Source organism: Theropithecus gelada, chromosome 3 (genome assembly GCF_003255815.1).
Source record: "Theropithecus gelada isolate Dixy chromosome 3, Tgel_1.0, whole genome shotgun sequence".
Taxonomy (NCBI): Eukaryota; Metazoa; Chordata; class Mammalia; order Primates; family Cercopithecidae; genus Theropithecus; species Theropithecus gelada.
The window spans coordinates 141,176,922-141,201,483 of record NC_037670.1 but is presented as its reverse complement, the minus strand read 5'-3'; the positions used below and the strand labels follow the sequence as shown (position 1 = coordinate 141,201,483).

Below are 24,562 nucleotides of genomic sequence, written 5' to 3'. Positions count from 1 at the left end.
GAGATGTCCAAATCTGAGCTCACAATATTCCCTCCCAACCCTGCTCCTCTTTTGTGTATTTCCACCAACCACTTAATTCCCCAAACTCAGACATGAATTTACTCAACAAAGATTGAGTGAGTGCAATAAATATACTGCTACTACGTAAGGTTCTGAGGGTATACGGCTTTTAGAAAGACACAGTCCCTGATCTCATATTTCAGCACAACATGGTAAAGGTATGTATAAAGTATGTTAGCAATAGTCCAGATTCTTTCTGAGGGTTAAAAAAGGACTTCAGCATATTTCAGAGAGGACTAGAGGTATATGAAGTTGGGGAGAGCAATAGCTGGAGAAATATATGCAGGTAGCAAACCAGTCAACTCTGGGCCTTGTATGTCATGCAAATATGTCTGGATTATCTGGTAGATAAGAGTGTACCACTAAATGGTCTTACAAGTAACATATCCACATTTAAATTTAAAAAATTATCTTTTTGATGGCAGTGTGAATGCCAAAGAGTGCAGCAATTCAACAAAATAACAATCATATGCTAAATGCTGAAGATTGTACTGTAAACCAGACAATCCTTGCTCTCAATAAGCTTTGGTCCTACAAGACGCACTATTTTAGAAATTGCTGTAATTATCCAGGTAAGCGCCACTGAGGCCTAAGTGAAGGAATAATAATGCTGACAATAATGACTACCATTCATCGAGTACTCGGTATCTGTCTCTGTTCTAACCCTTTTAGCCCTATTAACTAAATCTTCCAACAATCATGTATGCTTTTTTTTTTTTTTTAAATGGAGTCTCACTCTGTTGCCCAGGCTGGAGTGCAGTGGCATAATCTCGGCTCACTGCAACCTCTGCCTCCCAGATTCAAGCAATTCTCCTGCCTCAGCCTCCCAAGTAGCTGGGATTACAGGCACATGTCACCACACCTGGCTAATTTTTTGTATTTTTAGTAGAGGTGGGGTTTCACTGTGTTAGCCAGGATGGTCTTGATCTCCTGACCTTGTGATCTGCCTGTCTTGGCCTCCCAAAGTGTTGGGATTACAGGCATGAGCCACCGTGCCCGGCCAATATATACACATGTTAATACATGCATATAATATAGTTATACAACTACACACATGCATATATTAATATTATACTTCACCACACTCCACCCAATTCAGAGGAGAGAAGTACACAACTCAAACTCAGAAGATGAACAAATTGTATCTGAAGAGCAGACCAAATGGCAGCATCTAATTTTAGCTGTGTTTTATAATCTGTTAGCTATCCTTGCAGATTTTTGACGACTAGGGAATGAACTGCCAGGTTATTTAAAATATTTAAAACAGCACTATTGTTTTTCCTATTACCCCAAAACAAAGACCTGAAAAAGAACTATATAAAATGTACTATGAAAATGTAAACTTAGGAATTCGTTGTTTCTCTGTTCAGAATCTTCTTAAAGATCAGTAAACAAATTCTTTTTATTTCATACCTGAATTTTCAAGATGCCAACCACCTGAGTGGTTGAAGGAGTGATTGTAAACTTCCATTCTGACCTCCAACGACCATTCCTTAAAAATAAAAACAGCAGCTGTAAATAAGGTAGGGAAAATAATTTGAATCAATTTTAAATTTCAGATTATATTTCATGCTACAGTATGAGTGTGTGTGGGGGATGAACACTGGACATTAAATTTTTAATCACCGAAACAGTCAAAAAGAATCAAAAGGTTAAATCCAGTTATGATATATATTTAATTTAATCTTCACCCTACTGATAAAAAAGAACTTACATAATGGATTTAATGCCAGAATTCTAAAGCTAAGGCTTAAAATACAATTCAGGCTGGTGTGTGTGCAGTGCTGTTTGCCACTAATTGATCACAATCAGTTACAGGTTTCTTTGTTCCGTCTCCACTTGACTAGCCTTAAAAAAACAAAACAAAACAAAAACCAATACAAAACTAAGTCATAAGCTACTGTGGAGAAAAATTTTAAGCTACTTCTTCAATTGTATCACTTATATTTCCAAAATAAATGGAATAAATGTTTAGAGTATCAGGGGATTTTATAAATACACTCAGTGTAGTTTAACATCTACTGAATGATACAAAGTACCATATAATTTAAAAAGAACGGCTAGTAAATGTTACACAACACTCTTAAGGAGGTTTTGATAACTGGAAATAAAGGGCTATAGTTATTAACATGAGGTTTTTAAAAATATTCCAATTTTATGTTTAAAGTCACCATATAAAAGGCATTTCTCTGCTCCTGAAATGATTTTTGGTATACAAATACATACTCATGGTTCGAAACTGAGAAATTACAAACTGGTATGTTATTACTTTTTGTCTTCCAGTGAATTTTATCTTTCTTTTTTAACAAAATTCTGGATGAGTAGTATAGCTTCTGATATTCTATTTTGCTGACAAACTTTTCACGGTAACTTTTCTTTTTGTCTCTGCTCTTTGCAAGCTAAGGAAATTCTGATATGTTAGCTTTTTTGAACAGTATATAATAGTCACAGGGTAATGAATCACTATACTGGCTTTTGCTAGACAACGATTTCTGGGTTCAATATTCATGCAGTCTACCCAATCATAAAGTCTATAGAATGATAGTACAACCTAATTCAAAAATCTGAAATGCTTCAAAATCTGCAACTTTTTGAGCACTGACACAATGCTCAAAGGAAACGATTAATGGAGCATTTTGAATTTTGAATTTTTGAATTAGGGATGTTAAACCGATAAGTATGATGTAAATATTTAAAAATTCGAAATCCAAAAGACTTCTGGTCCCAAACATTTTGGGTAAGAGATATTCAACCTGTATTCTCATACTTACGGTTACACTGAATATTTGGAAATTATTAGAACAATGTATATGTTCTACAAAATAACAGATAATTAAAACATGTCTTGATTTGAGTGACTCATTCAAGATTTTTCAAAGAAGTTTGGTTGGAAAAATAACTTTTGTTTCATGATTCCAAAATAAGTATTCCTTTTACTGAGGTTGAAAAAATAACTTTTGTTTCATGATTCCAAAAGAAATATTCCTTTTATTGAGGTATTAGTGCCAAGTCAACTAGTGAGTCCTTAGCATATACAATACTGACTAGGACAATATACATTTATATAACCATTGATTATGAAAAGCACACAAAAAAAATTCCAAACCAAGTAGTATTACCAATTTGAGAACTATTTTAAAAGATTCTTCCAAAGGCATTAATTACTACAGTAACAGTAAATGACACTGAGTAGATAGAACTCTTTCATTAGTGGAGTAAATGGCCAATATGTCCTAGCCTTTAATTCTATTCTGCCCCTCTCTTACATTAACTCTTTAATTAAAAGTATGTATTCACTCAACAAATATTTACATTAAGCCCCTAATACTGCTAGACCCTGGAGAAATGGAAAAGACTAAGAAGAGAAGGTATCTACTGAAACCTAAGAAACATCTAAGACTAGCTGCTTCTGATTTTTACTCTACCTATATTTTAGATGAACTGAAGTATATTTCTTTTTTTTTTTTCTTCTAGAGACAGGGTCTTGCTTTGTCACCCAGACTGAAGTGCTGTGGCGTGATTATAGCTCACCCAGGCTTGAACTCTTGGGCTCAAGATATCCTCTTGCCTCAGCCTCCCAAGTAGCTAGGACTACAGGCATGCACCACCATGCCTGGCTAATTTTTTTTTTCTAGAGATAGGGTTGTACTGTGTTGCCCAGGTTTCTTGAACTCCTGGCCTCTGGCCATCCTCCTACTTTGGTCTCCAAAAGTGCTGGGATTATAGATGCCTGGCTTGAAGTATAGTTCTTTGTATTAACTATTTAGATTTTACTGAGACTACTGTGCCATGATATTATCACTTTGGAAAAATCATATCAAAGCATATAAAATACATTTTTTTTCCAGAAAGTGAAAGCCATTAACTTAAGTGATACAATGCTCATAGTGATGGTTTAGGAAAAATTACCCTTGTAAAGTGAAATAGTGAGAATAGAAAACTCAATGACAAGTCAGGCATGGTGTGAACCTGTAGTTCCAGCTACTTGACAGGCTGAGGCAGGAGGATCACTTGAGCCCAGGAATTTGAGGCCAGCCTGGGCAACACACCAAGACTCTGTCTCTAAAAAGAAAATAAAACTCAAGGACAGACATTTTCTTCATTTTATATATGTTAAAGCTGAAAGGAATTAGATTTTAAAATGAATTAGTAAACTTATTATAACATCTCCAATGTATTATAAAGAAAACCTTAGTAAAAAGAATTTTCTTCTAATAGTAGTTCCATCTCAACAAGATTGATTTTATTATGTATTTCCTGGCATAAATAACATCAATTAGTAGTAATTTTATAAACATTGATTGCTTCAGGATTCCAGTAGGTTAATGCTACAAGATTTTAGACCCAACATAGAGAAACTACACTTATATTAAGTCCATAAAAGTAACTCTATATGCCAGAACCTTTAGGGAACTGCGGCTAGTCATTAAGGCATATGTTTACTTATGGCATTGGTTTTCCTTCAGTGATGATGGATCTGCATTCCTCCAAATATTCTTGGTTAACCTTGCAATCTTGCATTTATTTCTGAGATGGCTAAGTAGCGGAGCAACCTTGGGCCATGAACCCAACTGGCCCAAAGGGGTTACCTGTTACTTTACCTTTAATAGCACCACCAACCAACTTGGCTAGTGAGTCAAAGCCTAATATACTAAAAGGTAAATATTATGACCATACTTATTCTGGTAACCTCAGCATGTAAAACAGGGATAAATGTAAAGATTTCATTCAATTATGGACTTGTAAGGTCTTAAAGAATCTCAGAATTTTGTAACAGGTGCTCAGAAATAGTCTTGTCTAAGAATAAAAAGGACCAACAACTTGTCAAAGGTCCAAGATCAGTAGGGTCAGTCAGTGCTCCTGAGGGCTTGATGTTTCTAAGGAATAATGGAATGATCTGTACACAAAATTACCAGGCATGATTGCAATCTGCCTCATTGTATAAAACATGTCATTACTTCCTCACATTGGCTAACCAAGTACAAAGCAATCCTCTACTTCAGAGCCACAAAGTTCACAAAAGCAGCATCATTTTTTGCTTTATAATTACCTCTGTTCTCCTCCACATTAGTTTCATTCAGGAACAGCCCCTTCACAGAATGAGCATATGGATTGCCAACTGGTGTTCTTGCAGGCACACATGCTCCCTCAGGATGCTGTTTGCTAGTCCCATTCTCTTTTCACTGAATGTCGATGGATTTACCACTACCTTTAATGATTAGGCTGTTGAGCAAATTTACCTTCCTTATATCAAAAGGCTAAAATTTTGTATCATGTCTAGATTGTTCTTAATCATAAACAAACAAGGTGTTGCCCAAATCACTAAAGCGAGAACTACAAAGACTTAAAACAATGCCAAAACTCCCCAATACCCAAGATTTTAACTTACCAAAAGTTTTTTGCTTGGAACTGATGGCTTTCTATGCATGCAATAATGGTTTGCTGTCCATCTATTTTTTTGCCATACACCTTATTGGCAAAGAAAATAAGCATAAGAATAAATTTAGGGTCACGGAATGTCCAACTTTAAAAATCTATAAAATACTGCAAATTGCACAGTACTTTGACAAGAACACATAAAATACAAAGTAGGCCATCATTCCAATATAGTAGCTAGAAAAACATGTTCTCAAATATTTATGCCTAATCAAATTATTAGTGGACCACAAAAGGGGACAACATTAAATAAAATTTATTAAAATTAATTGTACTCTGAAATATTCACGAGCATTCTAGATAATCTACTTTCATAAGTAATTTATTTTAAACATACAGATGCTAATCTAGCTTTTTCCATGCAAGTGAAAACTGGACCTAGTTTATGGTTATCACCTTTGTTCACTTCACAATCTTAGGGGCTGCTGCTTCTCTAGTCATTTAAAAGTATTGGAATAAATTAACTTACTTATAAGTGAGAAAGGTTGTTAAGAGAATGTCTGTGATGTATCACAATGTTATTTCACATCTTGCCTACTGCTTTAAAAATAATAATTTGTGCCTTTCAATCCTCTAGAACAAATGAGGACTCTACTCCCTTACTCTCATTATTCCTCCAAAATAATTCTGATGAACAAGTTATAATTCAAGTAATAGATATTTGAAGTTATATTGCAATATTTCTCAAATAATTAGAGAGCTAGATACTTAAGCAGAGCACATGAATTTTTGTCCTAACCAGGAAACTTCCAAGAAAGAAATGGGGTATGCTACTGGTGATATTAATAATTACGTTGAGAAAGCAGGTATAAACTGGGATATATGGTAGAGTTAGGTTGGTGGGGTAAGCAGAGGCCACGCCATCCACAGGGCCTTTAAGCCACCTTCAAAAGCCTGGACTCTAAGTGCAATGGGAAACCTCTGAAGGATTTCAAGCAGGGAATTTTGATAACCTGATTTGCATTTCAAAAGATCACTTTGGCAATGGAAAAGGTCACTGAAGCACAAACTGGGGGTGCTAAAAAAGCCTGTCAGGGTACAAACAATATTATGAAATTTTAAAAAAAGAAATGTATTCCTACTACCATATTTTGTATTTCTTTTTTCTTTTTCTTTTCTTTTTTTTTTTTTTTTTGAGACACAGTCTCACTCTGTCGCCTGGGCTGGAGTGGAGTGGCACGATCTCGGCTCACTGCAACCTCTGCCTCCTGGGTTCAAGCAATTCTCCTGCCTCAGCCTCCCGAGCACCTGGGACTACAGGCACGTGCCACCAAGCCCAGCTAATTGTATTTTTTTAAAGTAGAGACAGTTTCACCATGTTGGCCAGGCTGGTCTCGAACTCCTGACCTCAGGTGATCCACCTGCCTTGGCCTCTCCCAAAGTGCTGGGATTACAGGCGTGAGCCACTGTGCCCAGCCATGTATTTCTTGAAAATATAAAAACAGGCTGAACCTATGAAAGAACCACACAAAAAAACACAAGAAATGTAACTATAAAATACATAAACACATAATTTTACTTCCAAGTAATTTTATTTGTTCTCAGATTTCTGTAACTTAATAAATTTGATCTAAACTGAGATGAGTCATGAACATAAGATTACAGAATCTCACCATATCATGCTCCCTTAATCAACGTATTAGAATTTCTACATGGATTTAAATCAAGATACAACCATTTCTCTATTTTAAGCCATCCTAATGTATCTATTTATTATCCAGAATTTCTTGAAAAAAATAGTAAACATTCTTAGAAATATTTAAGGAAAAAAATGACAAATTATACAATGTCAATTCTGTAAGTTACTGTAAATTTTAGGAGACACTAAAGACTCTCATTTACACAAAACACACACACAAAGCTGCTACTGATGACTTACAGTGCAGACTCCATTCGGGTAATGTTCTTTTACATAAGCTCTCAGAGCAGTTTCTACTGAAGTTCTCCACGATTCAACTGCATTTTCTACTTCACAGGGTCTTGGATCAGTTGCCTCCTTTCTTAAGTGATCAAATTTAAAACAGATTCTGTTCTTTGGATCCAAAAACTTTCCATTTCCCAAGTCGCCATGTTCTGTTATCAATACCTTTGATTATGGAATGAATTTAGAGAAAAAAAAAGGAAAAAAACAGCATTTCAGTACTAATACATCATAATTACACTCATTTCAGCTTCTTCCTTAAAACTATAAAACTATTCTATTCCAGGCATATATTTTAATCATATGGTATGACTATTAATACTTCAAACGAGTTGACTATCCAGACAATGAGGTTACTCTCATCCAGTGCAGATCAGATTTCCTCCCAATATAACTTCCAACTACTGGTGGAAAAAAATGCAACCTCTAAAAACACTGTTCAAGTGGGTTTGGTGGGTTTTCTGCTTTGAGAACTCTAACAGGTTACAATGTCTGATATCAAACTCTAGTTCCTCAAAACTACAGAACTTGTGAGAACCTCCAATCAGGTTGGTTACCTGAATGGTTTTGGTCTGGTGCAAATCCTCTTCGGTGTATCTCCCACCTTGCCTCTGGGCCCACAGTCTTACCTACTCTGAAGTATCTGCTTCTTGCTTCTTAAAAACCACATTGACGACTGATTTTAATTGACTTCCAAATATTTAAAAACATAATTCATTTACATAAATTTAAATTATACATCCACAATGCATAATGTATTATCTGATATTCTGTGCTTTATTTAAAAAATTTCCCCTTTTCCTTCCCTTGCAATTCTTCCAGTCTTTTGACTCCTTAGCTATCTCGGGACTTATCCATCCCTCTGATGTATATCATGCTAACAACACAGGACACACCTTTCTAGATTTTTTTCATAGTCATAAAATCTTACAGATAAAGATATACACATGTCTATATTTGCACACACACAGAATTTTTTGGTCATTATTTTACTGCACTTGATCTTAGCCAAAAGGCCGAGAAGCGATTGGTCATTATTTTATAAGAATGTGATGAAAACACAAACACAAACACACACTCTTCTCTGCATCTGGCTTCTTTCAACATAAACATCCTATGGAAATCCCTCAAAGTCAGCTGATGTATTTCTCACCATTCTTTTAAATGGCTGCATAATGTCCCATGATGTGATTATAACATAATTTAGTCTGCCAATCCACTACTGATGTGCCATCTCTTTATTTCTGGGCTGTTTCCTTTTTAGGGGAAAGGAGGAACACATTAAAAATGGTGAAATAAGACTGGGCATGGTAGCTCATGCCCGTAATCCTAGTGCTTCGGGAGGCCGAGGGGGCAAGATGGCTTCAGCTCAGGAGGTTGAGACCAGCCCAGGCAACATAGTAAGACCTTATCTCTACAAAAAATTTTTTAAATTAGTCAGTCGTGGTGGCATGCACCCATAGTCCCAGCTACTCAGCCCAGGAAATTGAGGCTGCAACGAGCTGTGATTGTGTCACTGCACTCCAGCCTGGGTGACAGAGCAGGACCCTGACTCAACAACAACAACAAAAAAGGTCAAATGAGTACCGATGTACATATATTTTAACATACGGATGTTTCTATTTCCATTGGATACTTTTATTTCTATTGAATAAATTCCCAAGCAGTGGTGGTAGGGACAGCAGGTATTGTAATTTTTAATATATACTCCTGTGACAATCCAAATTTCTATACATATATGAGAGCATGTTTCCATCCATATTACCACCAATGATAGGCATTATAGCTGTTTTTTTAGTCTGATGGGTAGAAAATATATCATTTTAATTCCACCAACTACTGATAGAACTAAGTATGGCTTTTCACATTTGTGGGTCATTTGCTTTTCTGTGAGCAAATATATTAAAATATTTTTATCTGGGGTCTTTTTCTTATCAATTTATAAGAGTTCTTTAAGATAGGTTTCATTCTACAGTTAAAAACATTAATATATAGTAAAATGTCCATCTTTTATACTTCCTGGGTATCCAGTATTATTTAAGATGGTCTCCCTAGCCCTGTATTGCACATGTAGACTCAGATTTTCTTCTAAAATTTTAGTCATTTTTCACATTTTTAAACCACCTGAAATCTATTTCTGTATACTGTATGTGACAGAGGTCTAACTTAATTTTCTTCTTGATAGAAACCAGTTATGCCAATATCTGTATAAAATTTTTTGTATATTCTGAGACTAAATTCTGGTTCTCTATGCTGCTCTACTGATTTTTTGTCTACTCTATACACCACCACATTGACGTAACATAGGCTGTAAAACAATTTGTACTATCTGGTAAGGCAATTCTCCCTCACTGTGCTTAATGTTTTTTTCATATATATATATATATATATGTATTTCTTGGTTATTTCAAGCATGTGCTTTTTTTTCCACATAAACTTTACGAAAATTTTGACCAATTAAAAAAAACCGATCAGGATTCTAATTCAAATTTCATCAAATTCATATATTACTTTTAAAATAATTTAATTTTTTATCTAAGAATGGAATTTAGAGCACCTTTCCATTGGTCAGATCCTGTTTTATGTTTCAAGACTATCACATTTTCTTTTTTAAAGTTCAGGGGTACATGTGCAGGTTTATTACATAGGTAAACTTGTGTCATGTGCGTGTTGCACAGATTATTTCATCACCCAGGTATAAAGCCTAGTTCCCATTAGTTATTTTTCCTGATCCTCTCCCTCCTCCCACCCTCCACCCTCTGATAAGCCCCAGTGTTTTGTTCCCCTCTATGTGTCATGTGTTCTCATCATTATCTCCCACTAATAAGTGAGAACATGTGATATTTGATTTTCTGCTAAGATACTGTGTTAGTCTGCTAAGAATAATAATGGCTATCAGCTCCATCCATGTTCTTGCAAAGGACATAAAGCTTGTTCTTTTTCATGGCTGCACAGTAGTCTATCATGCCACATTTTCTTCACCTAGTCTATCATCACTGATATTTAGATTGATTCCATGTCTTCGCTATTGTGAATAGTGCTGCAATGAATATATGCGAGCATGTTTCTTTATAACAGAATGATTTATAATCCTTTGGGTATATAACCAGTAATGGGATTGCTGGGTCAAACGGTAACTCCGTTTTTAGGTCTCTGAGGAATCGCCACACTGTCTTCCACAATAGTTGAATATACACTCCCACCAACAGTGTATACGCATTCCTTTTGTTTTGTAAGCTCACCAGCATCTGTTATTTTTTGACTTTCTAATAACAGCCATTCTGACTGGTTTGAAATGGTATCTCATTGTGGTTCTGACTTGCATTTTTCTAATTATCAGTGATGGTGATCTTTTTTTTTCATACGCTTGTTTGGCCTCAAGTATGTCTGCTTTGGAAAAGTGTCTGTTCATATCCTTTGCCCACTTTTTAATGGGATTGTTTTTATCTTTTAAATGTAAGTTCTTTATAGATGCTGGATTTAAACCTTTGTCAGAGGCATAATTTGCAAAATTTGTCTCCCATTCTGTAGGTTGTCTGTTTACTCTGTTGACAGTATCCTTTGCTGTGCAGAAGCTCTTTAATTAGATCCCATGTGTTAGTTTTTGCTTTTGTAGCTCGAGAAGACCGTCACTATTTTCTTCATAATCCTATGCCTTTTTTTGATGAAGCGTATTCCTATAATTTTTACCATTATTTTAAATTGAATTCCCTGCCACACTCTGACCCCCACCATTTCTAGTTTCAGGTCCTTACTTGCTGTAATAAAGGACAACTAATGAGTTTTGTATCCTTACCTTAAATTCAGACTTCTCCCCAAATTCTTTTATTAGTTCTAATAGCTTTTTTTTTTTTGGTTGGAAGTGATATTACTAGTGTCTCTTGGTATTCCTAAATATATAAATCATGTCACAAAGAAATTTTCTTTTCCAAATTTTACAAGTTCTCAAGTTTTTGTCTTATTTGCTACCTCTCCATTTATGATAAATGATAATGCTGATAAGCAGGCATACCTAGCTAATTCACATTTTAACTAAAATTGTTTTAGTGTTTTACTTTATGACATTAACTATTAACTTTTGTTAAAGTCTTTCATATTTAAAAGGTTTTCTTCAATTCCCTATTTTACTAGAATTTTTGTTTTTAATGAGAAAATGGCTACTGAATTTCTCAAATCCCTTTTCACAATCTATTGATACATCATAAGATTTTTCTTTTTGATTTATTAATATGTAAGACCAATCTGTCTTATATTGACCCATTTTTGCATTTCTGTAAAAATTCTATTTAGTTTTGATATATTATTCTTTGGATATATTTCTAAATCCTATTCGTTAGTATCTTACTTAAAGTTTTAAAATCTATAGACCATGTGAAGTTAGTATACTGTTTACCTTTTTTATCTTTTTAGTTTTAAATATTTAATATTAAAATTATGCTAGGTTCATAAAGTGATTTTGGAGGCTATCTAACATTTTTAAAAGACACAGCAAATTTTCTTATAGCAATTTATGCCCAAAAATAATTGTTAATATAAGAGGTACAAAAATGTTTAATATAGCATTATTTATAGTAGTAAAGAAAAAGCAAAAAAACTCCAAATCTTCCCAGAGATAAAATAAAATTTGCAGATTAATACAATGACACTCTACATAGCTTTGTATATACACACACGTATCTATAAATAAGCTTAAAATTTCCCTTCAGTTACAAGTCACCTTCTAGCCTAGTCTTTGCTTGTCCCCGTAGCTATGACTACATATTATAGAATGAATAATGCCAAATAAAAGCTTTGACATGATTAGCCACTAAGAACTTTCTCTTATGTTCTTTCTTAACCACTTTCGCTTATGTTCTACCTACTAGTTCTTCTTCATAGTGTTTTACATAGGCTGTCCTTCATGCAAGCATGAAATGCATTCATACAATCACTATTTATTAGAAACTCTAAACCAAAAAAAAAAAAAAAAATGCTAGTGACCTTTTGTGGCTTTTCTTAGCTTAGCAAATCTAACTTGTATTTTGGAAAGAAGAGATTTAAAAATTACTAAATGCTAAATTACTCCCACGAAGAACTGTAGAATTCCACAGCAACCAAATTATGATATAAATCTACTAACATATATTCTAGACTTTGGATTAATATAGGATTTTCTTCTCAGAAAAAAATAAGAAAGTAAAATCTTAAATGAATTACATCTGAGTATTTCTAAAAGGGACTTTCTGCTAATAGTATTATTGGTATCAACAAAAGAAAGTAAAACTTCAATTACTTGCCCATAAGTGGTTATGATTAAAATATGAATAATTTTTTATCTTGAAGCATACCACTTCACAGCTCTTGCAGGATACCTTAACGGTTACAAACAAAACAAAGAATAGCTAGCTACTGTGTTTATATGAAACATACCTGATCTTCATAACCTTCAATTTTTACTGGAGTAAACTGGTCCAAGTTATACTGTGCAAATGCACTAAAAAGAAGAAAATGGCAGTTACTTAAAATTATATATTTAACGGTTTTTAAAAACAATGGTCAAAAAATTCACCCATCAATAAAGTCTCCTCCTATATTGCACACGGCAAAATAAACAAAATTGTAATTCTCCATTACTGAACTTATACTAACTACAAATATCGACATGGCTATTTTAAAAACTGAACAATGATGTCCAGCTTTCAATGTTTAGCAAAATAAAATTAAATCAGCAAATATAACTTGGCTTTTCATTCAAGACCCTGAAAATAAAGGTTACTGATAAGAGATGCATCCAATTATTCAAGTATATATTTACTATACCAGGAAACAGACTAGGTGCTGTGAGAGTTGCAAAGAATACTTAGATATATTCTCTGATCAAGAGGCCTACAGGTGAATAAGAGATAATGGATAAACATAACCATAACACAAAGTATAAAGCATAGTAAGATAATTACCAATGAAGCACTGCAAAGAATGCTTTTTAGAAAAAAAAAAAAGATTACCTTCTGTTGAGGCAACAGTGAGAAGAGAATTGGGGTAATTTCTTAATAACTGTGATACTGAAAAACTGACTTGAAAAACTGGGTAGGCTCTGGTTTATGGAAATTGGAGGGATGAGCAGAAAAGAGTAGAGGGACCGTATGAGCACAACGCCTGAGAAAATAAGTTAGGTACAACATCACAGAAAGCACCAAGCTCAATGCCTGGCACGTAGCAGGTGTTCAGTTATATTTACTGAAATGAACTGAAAGGCTCTGAATGATGGAATAATTACTTTATTTGGGACACAGAGCAGAGTCACAGAAGCTTTTTGAGAAAGGAGAACACAGAAGTACTTCTAAAGAAGATTAATTTGGCAGCAGTGTATATATGATGAATTGGGCAGTGGAGCAACAAGAGCCAGAAAAAGCAGTTAGGCCGTTGCTAAGGTTAAAAACTGCAGAGTGTGAGCTAGGAAATGGTGACGAGATGGATCCAGGAATAAAGCTACTCTCTCTCTACTCTCATAGGAGTAAAGAATAATACATTACCATATATTTGTGTAGAAAAAATTCTCAAGAGTATAAAATATTATCTAAAATTTCTATTTTTAAATTAAATCTACAATCTGGGAAATCACTGTCACTTAACAGAAAGGATATTGAGAATTTCCAATCTCAGAAATATATCTCTAAACTTAATCTTCTTGGAAACTTTCCAGATTATTCGGGATGGCCAGGCATCCACTGAATTTTCAGGTATTAGCTCCTGAGTCTCCTTTAGAAAGGAAAGCTTGGTTAAACAAAGCATTATTGATGAGTTAAAAGGAGACTAGTAAATGTAAAAACAGCAAAGTAGAATTAAATCATTAGCTGTTAAATTCTTGATACTGCATCCTCAAAAAAGATGACAGTGAATACAGAAGTGTACGAGGGTCAGAAAGAAAAAAGAAGCTATGCACTTCTGATTTTCCTAATTCACGAAAACCGTAATTTTCCTAAGAATAAACTCAATACAGCCAGGGTATTATTAATCCTGAAATGATTTATCCAAAAGTATGTTTTAAACTAAGTCACTTAGCTAAAATTTTGGATTCATTTTCCAGTAAGGTCATATTTAAATAAGTTTAAACAGTAATTTGGGCCCAGGCTGGAATGAAAGCCTTTTATTGCCCAAACCGCCATCCACCTCTAACTTGGGAGGAGGGGATAGAGGAAGAATAGGAAATCTGAAAAGGAGATAAATAATATGAAATAGGTTAAAATTTCATCTTAAAGGCTCAAAGTAAGTTAAATGGTGACATTACACAGTACAGTAGAAAAGGTACTCATCTAGGAGTGAAACTATCCAGATTTTGCTTCAACCCTATCATTAACCAGTACAGGCCACCTCACTTACTTTATAGATATAAAAACAGTAGTTTGGACCAGATAAATTCCAGTCTCTTCAGTTCCTAAAACTCACTTTATGCACCCACTCATCATTCATTCATCCACCCCTCCATCTATGCAAATACTGAGCTCATATTATAAGCTAAGCATTCTACTAGACACAGTAAAAACAATGTTCTCCCTGCTCTTGCAGAATTCTGTGGCCCAATCAATTTCTAAGTCACCTGTTAACTGTATTTAGATTTTTACACCCTTTCCATCAAGTTGTATCTTATACTTTTCTTCATGCTCTTCCCTCAGTTTAGCCATATCGTTTCTCTTACTGTTAAAATCCTGCTCATTTAAAACATCTCAGAAATCATCTTTAAATAGAAATTAAAAATTTCTTCCTTTGGGTTATAAAGGCCTTTCATATGCCTCTATTGTATTTCATTTCACTTGGTCTGATATTAAACATGTCTGACTCTCCATTGGAAAATCCCTAAGAGGCTTATTTATCTCATCATCACAGCGAAGTCTGGCAATGTCTGTTGAATAAGAAGCTATTTCTGGGTATTTCAAAGTGTTCTTGACTTGACAATACCAACTCTTCAGTATGTCTAATTTTACTCTGAAACATACTGAGTTGGTACCTTTTTGTAAAGATGTCCCATTACAACCACTCTAAAGAATAATTGTCATGTTTTCCCCCCTACAAAAAAGGTAAGGGGCAAAGAAAAAAAAAGAGATAAAGCAATAAGGCAAAGGTGGAAGGAGGAAATGTAGATGTATGTGGGAAAGATGTATTTGTATAAAAGAAATTCAATATCAAAAAGTGCAAGTGAAAAAGAAACAGTCTATAGCTATACACTTACTCTAGTGAAACTGCCACTGGAAAACATTCTAAATGCTTTTATAATGTCTTCTGAGCTTTTGTTATGTAGTTTTGGATGGCCTCAATGATAGGTAACAAATTATTATCTTTTGAAGACAAAAGTAATTCAGAACTAAGTGGGGTGAAGAACAGGGTAACACTATTTTTGCTCAGAAATTATTTCACAGAGAGCACACTGAACCACAGTAACAGCATTCTAAAGTCAAGTCAGTGACTTACAGTATATATTCTGTACTTCACAGACACCCAGAGATGTCTACAACATGAACTTAAATGGATAGTTTTGAGAAACTGCATACTACTGAAGTTAATCAAACTCAGTATTTTTTTTTTTTTTTTAACTAGTAGGCAAACATTTGCTGACATTACAACCACATGCAAAGAAAATCTGAAGTTTCTAGTAAAGGTTTTGATGAGTTTTTTCTTAGGGTCATACTATAAGCATCATATTTTATCACAATTACCGATGTCCTCAAATGCTCATTTGCTTAAAAGATCAGAATATCATGCATTTCCTATTACAATGTACATGAAGTGTGGACCACAGCTGTTCCAGAAATTTGGTTTATAATAAAAGACAAATGTAGCTCATCTTCACATTTCTCTTGCAACAAATACAATTTATTTAAATTAAATCTAACAATCATTAACAGATCAATAATTCTTTGGACAAATAAAAGTCCCGTACTTTCATGTATCTTGAGTCAAATGTATAACTATTTCATGCTATTTATGAATAGTACTCTGACCAAGTTTCTCATTTTCTTGACTTAAAAACAATCCACTAATTTTTGCACCAACATGAAACAACCCACAACTTATTTAACATAGAGAACGCAAAGGAAAAGCTTACTTTGAAAGTACTGTTCATAAACGCTGTATGTTTCTTTTGCATCCATAAAACTTTTGTCAACATGTTTTATACAATTATAAAGAAAATTAATATTACTTTGATAAAAAATTTCAATAAACTTTAAAATATTTAGGAGCAAGTGGTCATTTACTCATAAATTGGTAACTAAAATCAAAAGGATAAACTACACTGATTCCTATGAAGCACTTTAATATAATTAACGGGTGGAAGCAACTCAAGTGTCCATTGGCAGATAAATGGACAAACAAAATGTGCTATACACATACAATGGAATATTATTCAGCCTAAAAAGGAAGGAAATTCTGACACACACTACAACATGGATAAACTTTGAAGACATTAAGCTAAGTAAAATAGGCCAGTCACAAAAGGCAAATACCGTACGATTCCACTCCTAAGAGGTACCTAAGTTGTCAAATTCATAGATAGTTGAATGGTGGTTGCCAGGGGTTTTCAAGTATCAGCTTGAAAAGATGAAAAAAGTTCTGAAAATGGATAGTGGCTATGATTACACAACAATGCAAATGTATTAAAGCCACTGATCTGTACACTTAACGGGTAAAATAGTATGTTTTATGTGTATTTTCCACAATTAAAAAACTGCTACAAATAACAGGAATTTTAATCACAAGCAAATGCAGATATGCCTACAAGTCTGTCGAACCTCCACCTTCATAAAGGCCATATTATTTATTTTTTAAAGACTTCAATTGTTCGAACAATAAAATGAGAGAAATTTTCACCATCAGTCAGATTTTTCTTTTTCTTTTTTTTTTTTTTTGAGATGGAGTCTCGCTCTGTCACCAGGTTGGACTGCAGTGGCACCACCTTGGCTCACTGCAACCTCTGCCTCCCAGGTTCAAGTGATTCTCCTGCCTCAGCCTCCCCGAGTAGCTGGGACTACAGGCATGTGCCACCGCGCCCAGCTAATTTTTGTATTTTTAGTAGAGACGCGATTTCACCATGTTGGTCAGGGTGGTCTCAATCTCTTGACCTCGTGATCCGCCTGCCTTGGCCTCCCAAAGTGCTAGGATTACAGGCGTGAGCCACCGTACCCAGCCATTAGTCAGGATTTTACATATTGGTTATTATACTAGGATGAAAAGTAGCTGACTGGATGGATACTAAACTTTCTTTGTAAGAAAGAATGCACTATTTCATCATTTTCAAATGAGTAGTAGAATCAGTAAGCCTAAAATAAGTCTCTAGACTTTATTTTGGGAGGAGAAGTAGGCAGAAAACCAATTATTTCTCTGAAATTGCAGGATAGCTGTGAAAAGTCATGGCTGGGGTCACTGGTTCAAAGATGATGTATTAAGATTTAGAATTGCCTACTTCCTTAAATCACTCAAAAATTCAGTGTGCATGTATGTGTCAGGTACTATGTTAGGCATTTATGAGTAAATAAACTCCCAACTTTAAAAGCTCTCAAAAGCTATTAGGGTCAAACATAAAATAAAATGCAAAATCTACATAAAAATGGTAGCAACCACAATTTCAAAATAATTTTTTCCAACTTTGCAAATGTCAGAATATAGTATTAACTGAGGGTATAAGCCACGCTAGACACACAGTGAATAATCTCATGTCATAGTTGTACCTCTAAGTCCTTCTGTGATGAAAAATATCTTTCTCCTAGCCTGCCTAGTAGATACATATAAAATCATACACATTTGAACTTGATGTGCAAATATCTATGTCAGAGATTAGTGCTTTAAAAACACTTTAAGGCCGGGTGTGGTGGCTCACTGAGCCTGTCATCCCAGATCTTTGGGAGGCCGAGGCGGGTGGATCACAAGGTCAGGAATTCGATATCAGCCTGGCCAATATGGTAAAACCCTGTCTCTACTAAAAATACAAAAATCAGCCAAGTGTGGTGGTGTGCGCCTGTAGTCCCAGCTACTTGGGAGGCTGAGGCAGGAGAATTGCTTGAACCCAGGAGGCAGAGGTTGCAGTGAGCCGAGACCACACCACTGAACTCCAGCATGGGCGACGGAGTGAGACTCCATCTCAAAACAAAACAAAACAAAAACGCAAAAATACCCTACACACTTTAAAAACATCTCTCATTTTCCCATGTCATTTTAGTTAGGTTAGTATAATAAATACTACTTACTGGGCTGCTCCTTCCCTGAGAAGATTGTCATTATTAAGCAGTAACCGAACATCTGCAAAACAATTATTGTGTTATCTACATTATTATTTTTATATGTTTCAAGAATGTAATGAATGCAGATTATTTTGGTGATGTATTAACACCTCCCACCCCAAACACAAGCAAGATCAAAATATCACCCATGACCAAAATAACCAAACACACACCATAGTATTAAAAAAAAAAAAAAAGAGGTTTTGGTTAGTAAATATGAAGGGGAATGAAATACAAATACATATTCCTTTACACCCTTAATAGTCAATGCAGGCAGACTACAATCCAAGCGTGTCCAATCCACGGCCTAAGACAGCTATGAATGCGATCCAACACAAATTCGTAAACTCTAAAACATCGTGGGATTTTTTTTTTTAAAGCTCATCAGCTATTGTTAGTGTTAGTGTATTTCATGTGTAGCCCAAGACAATTCTTCGTCTTCCAATGTGTCCAGTAGATTGGACACCCCTGCTGTACGTAATATATCTCCAAGTAACTAAAGGGGAAATAAGCTACCCTGGAAATATGGTATGTTAAAGTCTGAAGAAAAGATTTAGGATTATTCTTATTTTTGAAGGTGACTTCAAAAATAATATTTTTATTGAAAAAAATCCAAGAACTTTGTAAAACATAAAAGAAAAAAAGTCACATACGGCTCTCACCAAAAAACCAAATTCTTTTCTAGTCTTAGTGTATTTTCTGTCATTATTTTTCCCAAGCACCTGGCTATTTCACTTATTTGCAATTATAAAGTAAATAATACAATATATCCTAATTTTTCACTAGATGAAAATAACACAAACAACCTAAATATCTTCCATTAAAAAACTGGTTAAATGTAAAAAGATTATAGTTCTTACATAGAGTGTGAAACTAGGCAGCCATGAAAAATAATATACACTTATATTTATCAATAAGGAAATACATTTGTGATATAATAGGCAGGAAGAGAAAAATTTAGTATGTATATTATCATATTTATGTATTGTTAAATATACTTGTTAGTTGAGAGATGTTTGAAGTAATTCATTTGAACAATGGGGAACTAGAAGGTAGAATTTTGTGTGATGTTTAGATTCTTTTTTGTACTTTGGAAAGTTTAGAATGACTATGAATCATTTTTACAATAAAGCCACTTCAAAAGAAAAAAACCCACTGCCTATTCACATACCTCACCTCTTTTCAGCAACAGGTCCTTATTTAAAAAACAATATCCTTTGCTAACCACTGAAATACTACTATTTAAATTTTGAAATAAACTGATTTTAAACAATGGATGCTTCTGCCTAAAAAACTATTTTAAAAAATGAGAAATTTATAATTAGTGTTATTTTTATCCTACAAATGGGAAGTTCTATTTGATAAATATGATTATTTTATTTTCAATAGTTTAAACACAATGAACAGCGATACTGCATGGATAGTATGCCTATTCCAGTTCCAAATGGGTAAATGATTGAAAAATAAGATTTATTTGATCAGTTAGCTCTACTTTGGAAAAAAATAATAAATTCATGCTTTTATCATAAGAAGAGTAGAAGAAATAAAGAGGATAATTTGAATAAAATATTTCTCTTAAAGAAGAAATCAGGCTGTGGCTCCAAGCCAGGCAACACATAAACCACAAGGTGGAGGACAGGAGACTTAAGGAATATAGATTTCAGAGCCCTAGTCCAGATCCATGACTATGTGTTTGAGAATGAAGACCAGAGATCCATGTTTTAGTGATTCTAACAGAGTTAGCCTAGGAAGCAGCATTTGGGAACCATCTAACTGTTAAGGTTTTATTAACTTTGTAATTCTAAAATGTTGTGGCTGTTCTTGGAATCATTCTGACACTGTGGTTTTCAATAAAAATAGAAAATAATCACATTTATATGATATTTCCCTTCAAATAATTTAATTCTTTTCTAACTCTTTTTTTTTTTTTTTTTTAGATGGAGTCTCACTCTGTCACCCAGGCTGGAGTGCAGCGGCGCGATCTCAGCTCAATGCAACCTCCACCTCCTGGGTTTGAGCAATTCTCCTGTCTCAGCCTTCTGAGTAGCTAGGATTACAGGCATGCACCACCCACACCTGGCTAATTTTTTTTTTTTTTTTAAAGTAGAGACAGGGTTTCACCATGTTGGCCAGGCTGGTTTTGAACTCCTGACTTCAGGTGATCCACCGGGATTGGTCTCCCAAAGTGCTGGCATTATAGGCGTGAGCCACTGTGCCCGCTCTTTTATCCCTTTCATCTAACTCTTAAATATTCTTTCGGTTAAAATTTATTAGATAAATCCTATATCCCCACTTCTATTCCATAGCTTACTCTCTACCCAGGCCTATTTAATAGGCTCATATTGAATGCCCAAATTTACTACAACTCAACAGAGAATATATTAATTCAATGTCAATTTCAAATAGACTTAGGAAAGCAATTTCTAGGATGCATACATTCTTTTAGGACTTTCCTGATTAAATATGCAGGGCATTTAACTCAAGGTAAGAAAAGTATGTAGAAAACTTCTCTTAAAATTCTATTTATTCTTGGCTCTGTGAATTGTACAGTTTGGAGGCTACTGACTTTAGTGCAGTCTCACCATTATCAATTTAAGTTACATGCCACTTTTTGACCCTAAGGAGGAAGAGACTATCTTCTTTAATCCCCCAATCATCAAATATATTAATTATATGTAGGTTACAGAGGTTGAATATTAAAAAAGAAGTTAAATCTTACAGGAAGTGAAAGTACTTCTGAATTCTCTCCAACTCCCCAGTTCACCACATAAGATTTTGTAGTTATATTAAACAGCAGATTTTAATTTCCAGATTTTTTTACAACATAAATTTTCCATTCTGCCTTCTAAGCACAGCTCAGTGGTTAAATTTTAAAATGCGTAAGAACTGCCAGATGTAATTGTAAGCACTAAATCATGTATATTGTAGTTTGTGGATGACCTCAGGCACTTCTAGAATAATTTTAACTTTATACAACTTTTGCCTCACTTTCTGACTTTCAAAACTAATCTTTCCTGAGGTGAGATTCCATTATATCTTTTTTTTTTTTTTTTTTTTTTTGGTAGAGATGGGGGTCTCACTATGTTGCCCAGGCTGGTCGCAAACACCTGGCCTCAAGCAATCCTCCTGCCTCAGCCTCCCAAAGTGTTGGGATTACAGAAGTAAGCCACAGTGCCCAGTCCTGTATCTTATACTAAGGAAAAAAATGATTAAACTTCTTAAAAAACATTTAACTAGTTTACTATGTAGAATGTTTAAAAAACTGAAACTCAAGAGCTCTGTGTAAATTCACTTTTAAGACATGGTAAAGTTCAAATATATATGAAGAAGAAACAACAACACATTTATAGATAGTACTTGAAAGTAATGTATTCTTCTAACACCATAAGAAGTTTTATAAAGAGATCACTACAGGCCATTTTTCTTTCAAGCATGTTGTTCTTACTGCTGAAGAGCAGCTACTGTTACAGTCTATAGCAACCAGGAGACTTTACAGCAGTTTAAATTTCAGATCTATGGGTGAATAATTATAAAAATGTCTGCCAGTGAAGTTTAAGGTAAGGCCTACTGTGAAGTGATTTACAAGACATAATTTAAATGACAAATTGTTTTTACATGTGCTGTCAGGGTCTATGCAGTATGAAAATGTTTTTTCCCTTTTTCTTTTGGCTGTTCATACTGATCTCATAGGATTTTCTTTAAAAGAAATACGAAAATTCTTCTCACAATTCCAAAAAATATATGGTCATGAGGAAACATCTGTTGTCTTTTTTTTTCTGAGATAGGGTCTCATTTTGCTGCCCAGGCTGGAGTACAATGGGTGTGATCTCGGCTCTCTGCAACCTCCTGGGCTCAAGTGATCCTCTCAACTGAGCCTCTCAAGTAGCTGGGACTACAGGTGCATGCCACCACACCTGGCTAATTTTTTTCTTTTTTTTGGTAGAGACAAGGTTTCATTATACTGTCCACGCTGGTCTCAAACTCCTGGTCTCAAGTGATCTGCCTGCCTCGTCTTCCCAAAGTGCTGGTATTATAGGAGTGAGTCACTGCACCTGGCTTGTTGTCTTTTTAAACTATTTAAGAGTTCTAGTGAAGAAATATCTACTACATGTGCTTATAGTTTTACTTAAATAAAACAATTTACCAAAAAGACTCTCCTTTCCCAGAATGAGGATATAGTCAGTGATATGAATAAAATTTATTTTAGTCTTTAAAAGGGTTAATTTGCTAACAGAATTATCATATATAAATATATTATATTCTAGCCATTACAAAATCCAGGCTAACATATTTTCATTGTAATTTAGAAAACAGATTTTTCTGCATACTCTCCTTAGCTTATTTTGATTATTTTGGTATTCTTTTAAAAAAAGAGCTTGATACATCAAGCCTAGTGTTATAAATCAAACACTCACCATTAAAAACCTCATTAAATTCTCCAGGAGGGGCATGAATGATGAATTTTGCTGCTATACGCACCTAAAATAGAAAGAAAGATATAAATGTTCCATATCATAGGTTTCCGCTAAAATAAGCACAAAACATGCAAAACTATACTATTTCAAAGTTCTACTGAAAATGGCTTAAGATTTTAAATACAGTGACACTTCTTCACTCAGTCACCTTAAGATCACTACTGTTTGAATAATATCACAACACACAGACTGAATGCAGATAAAATATACAATACAGTTAAAGATTCAAAGCTGCCTACAGATAAACAATTTCTTATTTTATTTAACTTTAATTTTTTATTTTTTGAGATGGAGTCTCACTCTGTTACCCAGGCTGGAGTGCAGTGGCATAATCTCAGCTCACTGCAACTTCTGCCTCCTGGGTTCAAGTGATACTCCTGCATTAGCCTCCCAAGTAGCTGGGGCTACAGGCATGTGCTACCATGCCCAGCTAATTTTTTGTATTTTTAGTAGAGATGAGGTTTCATCATGTTGGCCACGCTGGTCTTGAACTCCTGACCTCAAATAATCCGCCTGCCTCAGTCTCCCAAAGTGCTGGGATTACAGGCATGAGCCACCACATCTGGCCTATTTTATTTCATTTTTTGGAGGCAGGATCTTGCTCTGTCACCAGGCTGGAGTGCAGTGGCGTGATCTTGGCTCACTGCAACCACTGCCTCCTGGGCTCAAGTCCTCCCGCCTCTGCCTCCCAAGCAGCTGGGAGTACAGGCATATGCCACCACACCTGGATAATTTTTTGTATTTTTGATACAGAAGGGATCTCACTATGTTACTGAGGCTGATCTTGAACTCCTGAGCTCAAAGGATCCTCCCATCTCGGCCTCCCAAAGTGTTGGGTTTACAGGCGTGAGCCACTACGCCTGGCCAACAATTTCTTATAAGCAATTTTATTTCTTCTTAACTAAAGTGAAAAAAATCAATCACAAAATTTTCTATGTGTGAAGACGATGCATTTAGGTATAAATAAAATGAAGAACAATGATATACATATTCGACTAAAAAGTCACAAATTAGTAATATATGTAGGAAAAAAGGAGAGAGGAAAAGTCTAAGTTCAAAAGGTTTAACAGGAGACCTGACTAGATCTTAGGAAATCTTAGTTCAAAGACAAGTAGGAGATTAAATATCAACAGGTGTGCTAACAGGCGTATTTTAAGAGAATAAAGCCTATTTTGATAAAGAGATTAATCACTAATGAAAATGTATCTGAGAGAGTAGATGATGTGCCTAACATAATAGTTTAGTGAAAGCACCTTAAGTATGTATAGGAGCCATCCAATCACACTACATGGTACCTCTGAATAAGCTGAGGTAGTGTCCCTGAAAGTGTAGTCCTTAGGCAAGCAGCCTCAGCAGCACCTTGTCAAAAATGCAAATTCATTGGCCCCAGACCAACTAACCGAATCAGAATCTCCAGAGAC

The 24,562-nt window shown here is 34.8% G+C and overlaps 1 protein-coding gene across 2 annotated transcripts in view; it reads right to left on the bottom strand.

Moving 5' to 3' along the window:
* The window catches only part of CAPZA2 (capping actin protein of muscle Z-line subunit alpha 2), a 55,324-nt gene that overhangs the window by 7,118 nt on the left and 23,644 nt on the right, over nucleotides 1-24,562 (bottom strand). For both annotated transcript variants that reach the window (XM_025378554.1, XM_025378555.1), the window contains exons 2-7: nucleotides 23,082-23,145; nucleotides 18,634-18,685; nucleotides 12,827-12,890; nucleotides 7,376-7,582; nucleotides 5,450-5,529; nucleotides 1,474-1,552 (exon numbers count right to left, since the gene is read on the bottom strand). In XM_025378554.1, the coding sequence (XP_025234339.1) occupies nucleotides 1,474-1,552; nucleotides 5,450-5,529; nucleotides 7,376-7,582; nucleotides 12,827-12,890; nucleotides 18,634-18,685; nucleotides 23,082-23,145 (546 nt within the window). The remainder of the gene's footprint in view (nucleotides 1-1,473; nucleotides 1,553-5,449; nucleotides 5,530-7,375; nucleotides 7,583-12,826; nucleotides 12,891-18,633; nucleotides 18,686-23,081; nucleotides 23,146-24,562) is intronic.